Here is a 13,983-nt window from a genome sequence, read left to right on the forward strand (position 1 = left end):
TTATAATTAGTATTTTATTCCATACAAAACGGAGCAATAGGCTTGTATCTCCTCAGGACGATATTTGTGTTTTATTACTGCAGCATATACACATTATTTGTATTCCTAAAATATCATACTGACAATACCGAACCACACGAGAATACTAATATTCTCATCAAATAGCTATTGAAATGGGGTGGGGTGTTCTACTAAGAATACGTTAGTCAAATTTGGGCGGTAATGGTATTACGTATGTTTTACATGTCAACAAATATAGCCCCGTGACCTGATTAATTTGCATCTAATTTGCAAAATTATCAATTTCTGAAAGTATATAATCTGAAGAAAAAAAATGTAGGTGAAAGTGACAGAAACAAAGAAAATCGTCTCCTTAACAATTTGAGGAGCTTTAGGTAAACTCGTTCGTTCCACGAATTCATCTCCCTCCACTGGCACACAACCCTAGCTACACTGACTGTGCTATCTATTATATGTACTAATTTATGCCAGTTTCTTTTGGTGTCCAGTGTACATATGTTTCGAAAACAGTTGAGACATTATGAGTATATCGGGTATATTAAGACACTTTGAGTATATCGGGTATATTAAATTTATATATGAGTATATCGGGTATATTAGTTTACGTGTGTTTTGAAAACTGTTGAGACACTATGAGCATATCGGGTATATTCGGATATATTAAGACACGATGCGTATATGTGGTATATTAAGACACTGTGAGTATATGTGGTATATTAACACACTGTGAGTAAATGGGGTATATTAACACACTGTGAGTATATCGGGTATATTAAGACAAGCGTTTCGTCTTTGTTACAGGATCTTCCCAGCCCCCGCTCAGGTTCACTCCCCGGTACCAGTCCAGCTTCCAGCTCAACAGAAGCAGGAACCAGCATCCAACTCGAACATGTTTCCTGGTGTGTTCAACTTCCCATGTAATGTTTTTAACAGTTTTTGGCATGTCTTGGTTTGCGGTTCTGTAGGTCCCTGGGCCCGTGCTTATAAAACTTTTAAGAGTCCAGACTCAATCTCTAATGACGTCACAAGCATAGCGATTGTATGTCGTTGTCATGACATTACTGTCTCAGACTCAATTAGAGTCTTCAGTCTAGACTCTATAAAAGTTTTATGAGCACCAGGCCAGCACCAAATCCTCTCAGGAGACCAAAAACTGTTTTGTTCTCATCTTCTCTTCTTCTTCTTCTTCTTCTCCTCCTCTTCTTTCTCCTACTTCTGCTGAAGCTCTTCGTTTTCTTTCTTCATCCTCGTCTCCTTCTCTTTCCCACCCTTTCCCCTCCTTCATTTTCTTCTGTCTTTTCTTTTTTCTCCTTTCTATTTCTACCATATTTTCGTCTTCATTTTTGTTATTGTTTGTGGACGTAGGCCAGTGGTAAAGCGCTCACTTGACGCGCTGTCAGTCTAGGATCGATCCCCGTCGGTGGGTCAGTTGGGCTATTTCTCGTTCCAGCCAGTGCACCACCAACACTAGCATATTAAAGGTCGTGGTATGTGATATCCTGTCTATGGGATGGTGCATATAAAAGATCCCTTGCTACTAATGGAAAACATGTAGTGGGTTTGCTCTCTAAGACTATATGTAAAAATAATCTAGTGGTGTTGCTCGAGGCTTAAATAATTTAGTGGTGTTGCTCGAGGCTTAAATAATTTAGTGGTGTTGCTCGAGGCTTAAATAATCTAGTGGTGGTGTTCGAGGCTTAAATAATTTAGTGGTGTTGCTCGAGGCTTAAATAATTTAGTGGTGTTGCACGAGGCTTAAATAATCTAGTGGTGGTGTTCGAGGCTTAAATAATTTAGTGGTGTTGCTCGGGGTTTAAATAATCTAGTGGTATTGCCCGAGGCTTAAATAATCTAGTGGTGTTGCTCGAGGCTTAAATAATCTAGTAGTAATGCTCGAGGCTTACATAATCTAGTGGTATTGCCTGAGGCTTAAATAATCTAGTGTTATTGCCCGAGGCTTAAATAATCTAGTGGTGTTGCTCGAGGCTTAAATAATTTAGTGGTGTTGCTCGAGGCTTAAATAATCTAGTGGTGATGTTGCTCGAGGCTTAAATAATTTAGTGGTGTTGCTAATTAAGACAAATTTTAACTGCAAAATGAACTTTGTACTTTGTAATAAAATAAAGTTAAAACTAGACAAAGTTGTAGTCAAATACCAGGAGATGGCATTACGTATGTTTTTATTTACAGTTATAGCTGCTTTAATTTTATATTTAAAAAAACAATTGCAATTCTTACATTAAATTGCTTTTTGGATAAAAGGAAAAAAATACATTTGAGTTATCGGCCTTGAATTTTGAAGCAATATGTATGATTTCCCCCATATATAGCTGTATAGTGAAATACAGAAAGTAACTGAGAATGATGTCACGTATGAATAACAATGTCATCATTCTTCTAATATAAAATTGTGAAACGTTTAGCATAGAATGTGTTACAATATCAAGCAATGTTTTTAATTATGAATTCCACTGTCTCCAGTTTACCTTCCGAACGCATTTCATTGTATTTCAACTTATTTTCGTGCTTATAATCCAGTTAAAGTTCAAGAACGCTGTCCTGGGCACAAACATCAGTTATCTGGGTTGTCTGTTCAGGACAGTGGGTTAGTTGTTAGTGGTTAGTAGTTAGTGAGAGAGAAGAGGGTGTAGTGGTCTTACACCTACCCATCGTTAAAACTCGCTCTGGGTGGGAGCCGGTACCGGGCTACGAACCTAGTACCTGCCAGCCTTATTCCCGAAGGCCTCACCACGACACCACCGAGGCAATGGCTTCTCTGGAACAAAAGTCGGATAAGGGGAGGTAATTCTGTACAAATGATCGATCATATATACCAAACAGCTAGTTTTAATTATAGCTAAATGAATAGTTCCTTTGATAAATAGAGATTATTATACGAACTTGTGTGTTGTACTGATTTTACGAAACGAGTGTCAGAATTTGTGTATTGCCCGAGCGAGAGCGAGGGTAATACATGAATCCTGACATGAGTTTCGTAAAATCAGTACGACTCACACGCGAGTGTAATAATTTCTTTATTGTCCATATTATTATTGATGTTGTCTTTATGAATAACAAGACCCAACTCAAAATGTTTCAGCCACAACTGGAAGGAGATGACGAAATGACGTCATATTTCAAATGCACAGTCTGAGCTAGGACTGGAGAAGTCACGTCATGGTATGACGTCGCTTCCCAAAATTACGTCATTACACTTGCTATTACACGTGTGCTTCGTATGATTATTATTAACTCGGTTATGTTTAACCATATGGATAATAACTCGATATAATCGATAACTATTGAAACATATTATTGAGAATACAGTAAATTATATTTAAACCATACAGCTAATAGTTCATAATTGTTATTATAAAGCTAACCTTTAACTTAGCGTATCTTTAACTTGAAACAGTGTATTTGACTCTTCCTTTCAGATCTGACTGGTGCTAATGGTGGCGTCAGCGATGCCGCATTGATGTCCTTCCTGGGCTTAACACAACCGACACAAAACCCCAACAGCCAAAACAACAACATGTTCGCCTCGCTTTTCCCTGGCGCTACAGTTCCCCAGTCTCCCCCACCTCCACCACCCGCACCGCTCCCAGCCCCGTCCCCTAAAGCTGGTAACCAGAACGCTGTGAATCCTTTTGACCAGATGCTGAACGAGTACATCAAAACCATGTTTTCCAGAGGCAATCCCATGATGGGGGGAGGAGGAGGCAATCCCATGATGCCAGGGACAGGAGGACCAAGTAATAGCAATACATCACGGGGGAGGGGGGATTATAGGCTTTGATTTAAAAACAACTCGTTGTAAGATAAATGGTATCTAACACCGTCTCATGTAATATTATCTATATAAACAACTCGTTGTAAGACAAATGGTATCGAACGGCCACTCATGTAGTATTATCTATATAAACAACTCGTTGTAAGACAAATGGTGTCTAACGGCCACTCATGTAGTAGTATCTATATAAACAACTCGTTGTAAGACAAATGGCATCTAACGGCCACTCATGTAGTATTATCTATATAAACAACTCGTTGTAAGATAAATGGCATCCTACGGCCACTCATGTAGTATTATCTATATAAACAACTCGTTGTAAGACAAATGGTATCTAACGGCCACTCATGTAGTATTATCTATATAAACAACTCGTTGTCAGATAAATGGCATTTAACGGCCACTCGTGTAGTATTATCTATATAAACAACTCGTTAGATAAATGGCATCCTACGGCCAATCATGTAGTATTATCTATATAAACAACTCGTTATATAAATGGCATCCTACGGCCACTCATGTAGTATTACCTATATAAACAACTCGTAGTAAGATAAATGGTATCTAACGGCCTCTCATGTAGTATTATCTATATAAACAACTCGTTGTAAGATAAATGGTATCTAATGGCCACTCATGTAGCATTACCTATATAAACAACTTGTTGTAAGTTAAATGGTATCTAACGGCCACTCATGTAGTATTATCTATATAAACAACTCGTAAGATAAATGGTATCTAATGGCCACTCATGTAGTATTAGCTATATAAACAACTTGTTGTAAGATAAATGGTATCTAATGGCCACTCATGTAGTATTAGCTATATAAACAACTCGTGGTAAGACAAATGGCATCTAACGGCCACTCATGTAGTATTATCTATATAAACAACTCGTTGTAAGATAAATGGTATCTAATGGCCACTCATGTAGTATTATCTATATAAACAACTCGTTGTAAGATAAATGGTATCTAACGGCCACTCATGTAGTATTATCTATATAAACAACTCGTAAGATAAATGGTATCGAACTGCCACTCATGTAGTATTCTCTATGTAAATAACTCGTTAGATAAATGGCATCCTACGGCCACTCATGTAGTATTAGCTATATAAACAACTCGTTGTAAGATAAATGGTATCTAACGGCCACTCATGTAGTATTATCTATATAAACAACTCGTAAGATAAATGGTATCGAACGGCCACTCATGTAGTATTCTCTATATAAATAACTCGTTAGATAAATGGCATCCTACGGCCAGTCATGTAGTATTATCTATATAAACAACTCGTTGTAAGATAAATGGTATCGAAAGGCCACTCATGTAGTATTCTCTATATAAATAACTCGTTAAATAAATGGCATCCTACGGCCACTCATGTAGTATTATCTATATAAAGAACTCGATGTAAGATAAATGGTTGCTAACACCCTTTCTCTACATTATCAACTCGTTGTAAATTAAATGGTATCTAACGGCCACTCATGTAGTATTATCTATATAAACAACTCGTAAGATAAATGGTATTGAACGGCCGCTCATGTAGTATTATCTATATAAACAACTCGTTGTAAGATAAATGGTATCGAACGGCCACTCATGTAGTATTATCTATATATACATGCATTGCAACTGCATCCCTAGAAATATATTAAAAAGAGTTCCTTTTTGTCTGGAGAAAACTATAAAATACTATTACTGTGGCCTGGTTCTTTACTACTGTCAAATATGTTTGCTTGGGATGGACCGTATCCCAGTAGAAAGTGTTCGCCTGATGCGCTGTCGATCTAGGATCGATCCCCATCGATGGGCACAATGGGCTATTTCTCGTTCCAATCAGTGCTTCAGTGATCACAGCTCGTTTAACAAAGACCGTGGAATATACCATCCTGTCTGTGGGATTCTGCATATAAAAGATCCCTTGCTGCTAATCGGAAAGAGTAGACCATTGCTTGTGTGTGTCTGACGCCATATAACTGTAATTAAAATAATTAAATTCTAAGTGCGTTTCAGGACCGCATCGAAGTGAAACTAAATTAGGGGAGTGGTTGATTGCTCCTCTAACTTAGATAATGGGGAGCCACTTAAGGTATACGTATTGATACCATGTAAATTCACATGCTAATGGCAGCTAAAAATACTCTCACTGAACTAGACGTAAGTGATTAATGGGTAGTATTATTGATTGCATTCTTTAAACGATAAGGTCTGCATATGCAGTAAATATGAAGTTAGGACATTGGGATAATATTATCAAGGGTTCTTGTTGGTTTATACAAAAGGGTTCTATTAAAATAATGGTACAAATTGTACTTGTTCGTACTTTGGTGAATTACAAACAAAGAAGAAAAAAAAGAAGACCAAACACACTATTGAAACAATGAGAGTGTACGTACAGAATATAGTATTTAATGTGTTCAGTTTAAAATACTGTATTATAATACAACACTGTATATAATAAAACAAATTAATTTGTCTTAAAATATATTATTTAATCGTCAATTTCTTTCTATTACAGATAGTTTCATGGCGAGTCTTTTCCAATAAAGACCAGCAGAACCAAGGTAATACTAATATTGATCACATAGTGTTTATGGCTTTAAATATATATAAGAACAATCTTGCAATTCTCAAACATATCTGAATGAATATATAATGCAGATTTATGGTTTGAGCAGATAAAAACAAAAACAACAACAATAAAAAAAAAGATATAATGTATCATTTACCTGCAGAAAATTACGTAGTTAGGAAATATGAATCGCCGTGATATATGCTGTCATGTCTCTGGAAAAGGTACATATAAAATATCGCTTGTTATTCATAGAAAAAAGTCACTCAGTTTTTCCTCTAATACTATAGGTCAAATTTATCAAATGATTGACATCCAATAGCCGATCTTTAATATAATAATGTGATGTTAAACAAGCAAACATTAACGTTTTTGTTTTTAATTAAGCATTTGTTTTATGTATTCGTCACCTCATGTTAGGATTAAGGTTGGGAACATCGGAATAACACAAGTCTGTTATTAATATTCATAATACTTGCGATTGTGAATGTAACGAATTATTTGAATGGATTTTACAGTTGTTCACTGTAAGTCATTATTTTCTTAGACCTAATAAATAAAAGGTTGTAATTACTAGGGAAGTACTAGCCCGAGTACTCTGACTGTAAGAGAGCTAGACGGACATTTGGACATAAATACGCTCTCATTACAGTCAGAGACCAAGCTATGTATTTTTTTGGCAATTGCCGACAACCAAAAAGTTGGCAAAGATTTCCGCTCTAATACCACAAAAATCCTATGTTTGACGTGAAATACCTTTACATCGATAATTTTCGAGTTTATTGATTAAAAGAAATTCAAATATTAATCACTAATACACACACTACAGAAAGAAACCCGACAGCACCCACATTCAGCTAAGGTTCGGCAAACTCCGGACAGCAGAGTTCGCCGACCTATATCGTGACGATGCGTCACATGATCGCCCACTCAGCCATTCCGTCTTCCAGGGGCCGTCTCAAAACGACAAGTGCCCGACAATCACCAAAAAAAGTTTGTTTTGTGTAACGAAACCACTATAGCACATTGATTCATTAATCATCGGCTACTGGATGTCAAATATTTGGTAATTTTATCACTGTGTTAGAGAGGAAACCATTAGCCAACTCTTCCATGTTGTAACGTCGCTAGGTATGAGACGGCCCCTGTAACTGTTGCACAAGGCGGAATCGCCCAGTGGGCGATCACGTGATCTACGTCACGAAATAGGTCACCGAGCTTTGTAATTCTTGCGACGGAGTGTCACGAAGCGTAGCTGAATGTGAGTGCTGTCGGATTTCTTTCTGTAGTATGTGTATTAGTGATTAATATGTGGATTTTTTTAATCAGTTAACTCGAAAATGATCGATGTAAAGGTATTGATGTCAAACATAGGATTGTTGTGGTATTAGAGCGGAAATCTTTGCCAACTTTTTGGTTGTCGGGAATTGCCAAAAAAATACAAAGCTTGGTCTCTGACTGTAATGAGAGCGTATTTATGTCCAAATGTCCGTCTAGCTCTATCACAGTCAGAGTACTCGGGCTAGGGAAGTGCTTGGGGAATTGCAGGAACACGTGCGTGTCTGCGTATTCCTGCGTGTTATCGCGCGTTTCTACCTGTATTTTGTAACCGGCCTCGGTGGTGCAGTAGTTAAGCCATCGGCCTACATACTGGTAGGTACAGGGTTCGCAGCACGGTACCGGCTCCAACCCAGAGCGAATTCTTAAGGGTTCAATGGGTAGGTGTAAGGCCACTACACCCTCTTCTCTCTCACTAACCACTAACCAACTAACAACAAACCCACTGTCCTGGACAGACAGCCCAGATAGCTGAGGTGTATGCCAAGGACAAGCACGCTGAGTATAAGCATGGAAATAGGTTGAAATGAAATGTATTTTGATAATAAATTTATGCCTTTTTGTGTGGGGTTTTTTTTTCAGGATGTTGTTAAGGGCTAAACAATCGGAGACTGTCAAGACGTGACCACCAAAGAAGACATTCCCTTACGTGGAGCAGTTTATTTGTGCATTTAATTGTACCACATAAAGATATAGAGTAAACAGACACTAAACACTGATCTTGACTTTTCATTATAACTTTTCATCAACAGGCTTTGACCGTGCTTGGTTTAACAAATAATAATGCTGTGCATTTTGTTACATCTTACGATCCAAGAATGGACGATAAATGAATGCTATATAGTATATCTATAAGGCACTGTATTCAATTAGTTCGAACTTAAGTGCTAGATTAAACGAAATATTAGATATATGTTGGTGTTGTTATTTATTTGTGGTCGAACAGAGAATCGGATATTATTCTACCTTGTCTCAGTCAAATAATTTAAAGATTTTTTTGTCAGTAGTTTTAGTTTGGTTTGACGTAATAAGAAAAAAAAAAAAAACATGTTTTGCAAATAACAAAGTAAGTTCTGTTTTCAAGAAAGAAAAGAAAGAAATGTTTTATTTAACGACGCATTCAACACATTTTATTTACGGTTATATGGCGTCAGACATGGTTAAGGACCACACATATTTTGAGAAGAAACACGCTGTCGCCACTACATGGGCCACTCTTTCTGATTAGCAGCAATGGATCTTTTATTTGCGCTTCCCACAGGCAGGATAGCACAAACCATGGCCTTTGTTGAACCAGTTATGGATCACTGGTCGGTGCAAGTGGTTTACACCTACCCACTGAGCCTTGCGGAGCACTCACTCAGGGTTTGGAGTCGGTATCTGGATTAAAAATTCCATGCCTCGACTGGGATCCGAACCCAGTACCTACCAACCTGTAGACCGATGTCGTAACCACGACGCCACCGAGGCCGGTCTGTTTTCAAGAGGCATGTCTTCCCTCCTGTATTTATTCCAGTGACCTTTGTCTTGTAGCAGTTTTGATTTAGAAAAGTAGTGTTGTAGTGGCAGTCCTCTTTCTGAAGGTCAAACTGCATTTCCGGTAAAGGATCTGCTCGAGTGTGGCTGTCTTCCCATAGACGTGTCCTGTTGTAGTTTAGATTTAGTAACTAGTATGGGAATGGCAGTCCTCTTTGTGGAGGTCAAAACGATGTATTGTCTAGTAATGAATCTCCCTGGAAGTGGCTGTCCTCCTACAGACGAGGAACTAGATGGAAATTCATGGAATCAACCACTATTTAGCCAAATGTCCATTCTAGACAGCATCGTGCAGAGATCACGGATAACAATTGTGTCATTAAGATGCATGTGCAGTTAAAAAGATTAATAAAACTGCAACAGTCGTACATAGAGATGACCATCCGTTAACATCCTGTATATACACATACCTACCTACCTACATCCATACATACATGCATGGATGCCTCAATAGCTCAGAGCGCATCCTGGCTAGTATTGCAATTCGCGGGCGATTCGGTGCCACAGGTTCGAGTCCTCACAAATTATCCCATGCCATTGCTGGGACTCGAACCTGTGCACCGAATCGCCCGCTAATTGCAAGACTAGCCACGATGCGCTCTGAGCTATTGAAGCATCCATGAAAAAGGATGCTCTTTAACTCAACCACATGCATGGGGCCTACAATCTACGCGGTCGATCCTGTTTACGTGCATGGAAAAGTGGGCAAATTTATCTATATATTGCATGTATGTCGCGTGTGACTATTGCATGCATAGATATTAACGCACTGGCGCAGTGGATCAGTAAATCCTTTCTAGCCTCACATCGTCACTGGCACTCGAACCTCTGTCTGTCTGTCTCTCTCTGTCTCTCTCTCTGTCTGTCTGTCTCTCTCTGTCTCTCTCTCTCTCTCTCTCTCTCTGTCTCTCTCTCTCTCTCTCTCTCTCTCTCTCTCTCTCTCTCTCTCTCTCTCTCTCTCTCTGTCTCTGTCTCTCTCTCTCTCTCTCTCTCTTTCTCTCTCTCTCTCTCTCTCTCTGTGTGTGTGTGTGTGTGTGTGTGTGTGTGTGCAATTTTGATATTTTATTTCTACTAAAAAGGTCCTATTTGTTTAAAAACAAACGCTATATTTATGTTTTTAGATGCTAAAATAACTAAAAACAACACATGGATAAAACTAAATTATATCTTTGAACCATGTCATTGTTTTAACAAATTGACAATGTTACTTTAAGACGTTTGTGTGACAAAATGGTTAGGCAAGATTAGCCATATCCATTTAACAGATCATTCTGAACAAATGATCAAGATCTCCACAAACAGCACCGTAATTATCACTGAACATGCTAAATAGTGGTATATTGTTACACTCCTGATATACTAGTATGCCCATTAAATTGTTTTATGGTTAAATTATGATATGATATGCCATACTAGTATGCCCATTTAATTGTTTTATGGTTAAATTATGATATGATATGCCTTTAATCAGACAGTAGTATGTAAACAAAACCCACGGAAAACGTTTAGTCTTAATATAAATGTAACAATAGGATAAAAGTTAAAGGGACATTCCTGAGTTTGCTGCATTGTAAGATGTTTCCGAAAAATAAAATATTGTTTTCTTGTTTGGAATAACAGTGTCTGTATATTCAATGTGTTGCTGGTCGTCGTAATATTTGTGAGAAGCCCAAATTGGATTTTGTCTTCAAATAAATTCGTACGTACGAGAAAATAATATTTTAGGAAATAAAATGAAATTTAACCTAGTACAACTATAAGAATATAAGAATAAAATATTTCTACGATTAAACTTACAAATTAAATATATGTTCTTGCTTAGAATACCTGTGTCTGTATATTCAATGTGTTTCTGGTCGTGTTAATATTTGTAAAAAAGCCCGAACTTGATTTTATCTTCAATTAATTTCGTACGTACGAAAAAATAATATTTTAGGAAATAAAATGAAATTTAACCTAGTACAAATATAAGAACGATCAGAAACACGTTTAATATACAACAATAATATTTTATTCAGAAAAATATATTTGATATTTAATTACAATCGTTAAAAAGTCGTTAGTCGATAACATCTTAAAAATTGCAGAAAACTCAGGAATGTCCTTTTAAGTAAACTTTGAATACATATAAATAAAAAGGTCACTCCTTGTATTAAAAACAAACACCGTTAGCGACGTTACACACAATTACATCCTATTGAGAACTTTTAGTCACACGAAAAAATGTAACAAAAATAGCATTCAATTTGTCCTGCCGGGGGGGGGGGGGGGGGGGGGGGGGGGGGGGGGGGGGGGGGGGGGGGGGGGGGGGGGGGGGGGGGGGGGGGGGGGCGAGACGTAGCCCAGTGATAAAACGTTCGCTTGTTGCGCGGTCGGTCTAGGATCGATCCTCGTCCGTGAGCTATTTCTGGCTTCAGCCAGTGTATCACGACTGGTATATCAAAGGCCGTGGTATGTACTACCCTGTCTGTGGGATGGTGCATATGAACGATCCCTTGCTGCTATTCGAAAAGAGTAGCCCATGAAGTGGTGACTGCGGGATTCCTTTCTCTCAATATGTGTGTGGTCCTTAACCGTGTGTCCGACGCCATATACATACTTACTTAATCCCCTTCGTGTGCGGTCACACATAAGATGTGACGTCATATAACCGTAAATAAAATGTGTTGAGTGCGTCGTTTAAAAAACAGTTCCTTCCTTCAATTTGTTCTGCAAGGCATAATATAATGTGGACCTTCCAAAAACGAACTCGTATCTAAACCACAGCACATGAAACATTATGGAATATCATTCGCCATGTACCGGCCTCGGTGGCGTCGTGGCAGGCCATCGGTCTACAGGCTGGTAGGTACTGGGTTCGGATCCCAGTCGAGGCATGGAATTTTTAATCCAGATACCTACTCCAAACCCTGAGTGAGTGCTCCGCAAGGCTCAATGGGTAGGTGTAAACCACTTGCACCGACCAGTGATCCATAACTGGTTCAACAAAGGCCATGGTTTGTGCTATCCTGTCTGTGGGAAGCGCAAATAAAAGATCCCTTGCTGCCAATCGGAAGAGTAGCCCATGTAGTGGCGACAGCAGGTATCCTCTCAAAATCTGTGTGGTCCTTAACCATATGTCTGACGCCATATAACCGTAAATAAAATGTGTTGAGTGCGTCGTTAAATAAAACACTTCTTTCTTTCATTCGCCATGTATGATACAGTGGCATTTATTATGGAAACTTCTATTAATTTTAAAACAGGTTTTTTTACAGTATATATATATATATATATATATATATATATATATATATATATATATATATATATATATATATATATATATATATATATATAGTATATCCTCCCAACCCACATTCTTATATAAACTAAAACATTCACAACGAGGTTGTGTTGTCATCCAACCCGACCTTAATTTGTCATCTATTGTAACAACGTTGAAGCCATCATCCACTACGACGTTAAATTGTCATTCTTCACGACGACGTTGATACTGTCAACCACTACGACGACGTTAAGTTATGATCCGCCACGACGACGTTAAGTTGTCATCCGCCACGACGACGTTAAGTTGTCATCCGCCACGACGACGTTAATTCGTCATCCACCACGACGACGATGAAGTTGCCATTGACCGTCTATTACAATGTGGGCCGACTTCCTCCACACACCTCTAAACATCCATTCGACGGTCCCCTTGATGGTCACTACAATAATATATCCCTTATAATTCCATACAACCTCTATAAAGATATATGCTAACATTTCGTTACACAAAATGTATCAATTGTACAACTAATTCCACCACCTAAATAACTTGCAATAACACTTTATATTAAAACCGTGTACACAAACAAAATATATTTACTCACGGTTACGTATAACCCAGATAACCACTTTTCAGGTATGTCTCATTCTCCTGACTTCTGTACTGTCCTCTCATGTCATGTCATGTCATAGGGTTTTACGTGCACATTCAGAACAAGCTGTTGTAGCGCACGCCTGTCGTGGGCACAATAGTCGGCCTTGGCCTGCTCTTCCGGCCATGACAGGAAAGGTGGCGGGGAGGGGAGAGGAGGGACCGCCTGCACTGGCAGGTGCAAGGGAACACCAGCAGCCCGATCAAATCGGTAGCAGGCGGGAGGGGGTGGTGGTGGTGCTATGGAATTTGAATGGAGCAGTTAAATGCCAAAGAGAAAAGGGTGCGCAATTTTGAGTGAGGGAATTTGGCGCAATTTTGAACGGTCGGTCGAAAGGTAAATGGCCGAGCTAATATAGGTTTTGATATTAGTGAATCGTGAGTAGCTCGTTAATTTTAGACCTCTACGATGCTGTGGTGTCTCCCTAGGTTGCCATATGGTCCTTATAAAGGGCCTGACCGCTTCTAGTCGAGGCATCACCAAGTACCAAGTTATTACCAGCAGCAAGTATTGGGGGTTTGGGTGGGGGAGGCCAATATTCTTTTGTCCAGCTTCCCCCGGGTGCATTGCAATTGTGTACTCGGCACCGGTATCCTGCATTCTTATACCTTATACTAAACCAACTCGTTTTTGATTGGCTAACTGAAATCTGCAATGCAGCAAGAATGCCTCAAACGATACGCACGTGCGACAAAAGAACTTCAATGAAACATACATTATATCTAATATTTTATACTAATATTAGTTATATTTGTTATTATTTGCATAAAAAGACCGGCCTCGGTGGCGTCG

At 38.7% G+C, this 13,983-nt stretch overlaps 1 protein-coding gene across 5 annotated transcripts in view; it reads left to right on the forward strand.

Annotated features, from left to right (window-relative positions):
* The window catches only part of LOC121373292 (collagen alpha-5(IV) chain-like), a 42,153-nt gene extending 33,508 nt beyond the window's left edge, over positions 1-8,645 (forward strand). For 3 of the 5 annotated variants that reach the window (XM_041499829.1, XM_041499828.1, XM_041499830.1), the window contains exons 17-20: positions 823-938; positions 3,459-3,776; positions 6,341-6,386; positions 8,315-8,645. In XM_041499829.1, coding sequence (XP_041355763.1) covers positions 823-938; positions 3,459-3,776; positions 6,341-6,369 — 463 coding nt within the window. In that variant the 3' untranslated portion in view covers positions 6,370-6,386; positions 8,315-8,645. The remainder of the gene's footprint in view (positions 1-822; positions 939-3,458; positions 3,777-6,340; positions 6,387-8,314) is intronic. The other 2 variants (XM_041499831.1, XM_041499832.1) reach the window with 1 other exon arrangement.
* Positions 8,646-13,983: the final 5,338 nt, after the last annotated feature.

The sequence above is a fragment of the Gigantopelta aegis genome, chromosome 5 (assembly GCF_016097555.1).
Source record: "Gigantopelta aegis isolate Gae_Host chromosome 5, Gae_host_genome, whole genome shotgun sequence".
NCBI lineage: Eukaryota > Metazoa > Mollusca > Gastropoda > Neomphalida > Peltospiridae > Gigantopelta > Gigantopelta aegis.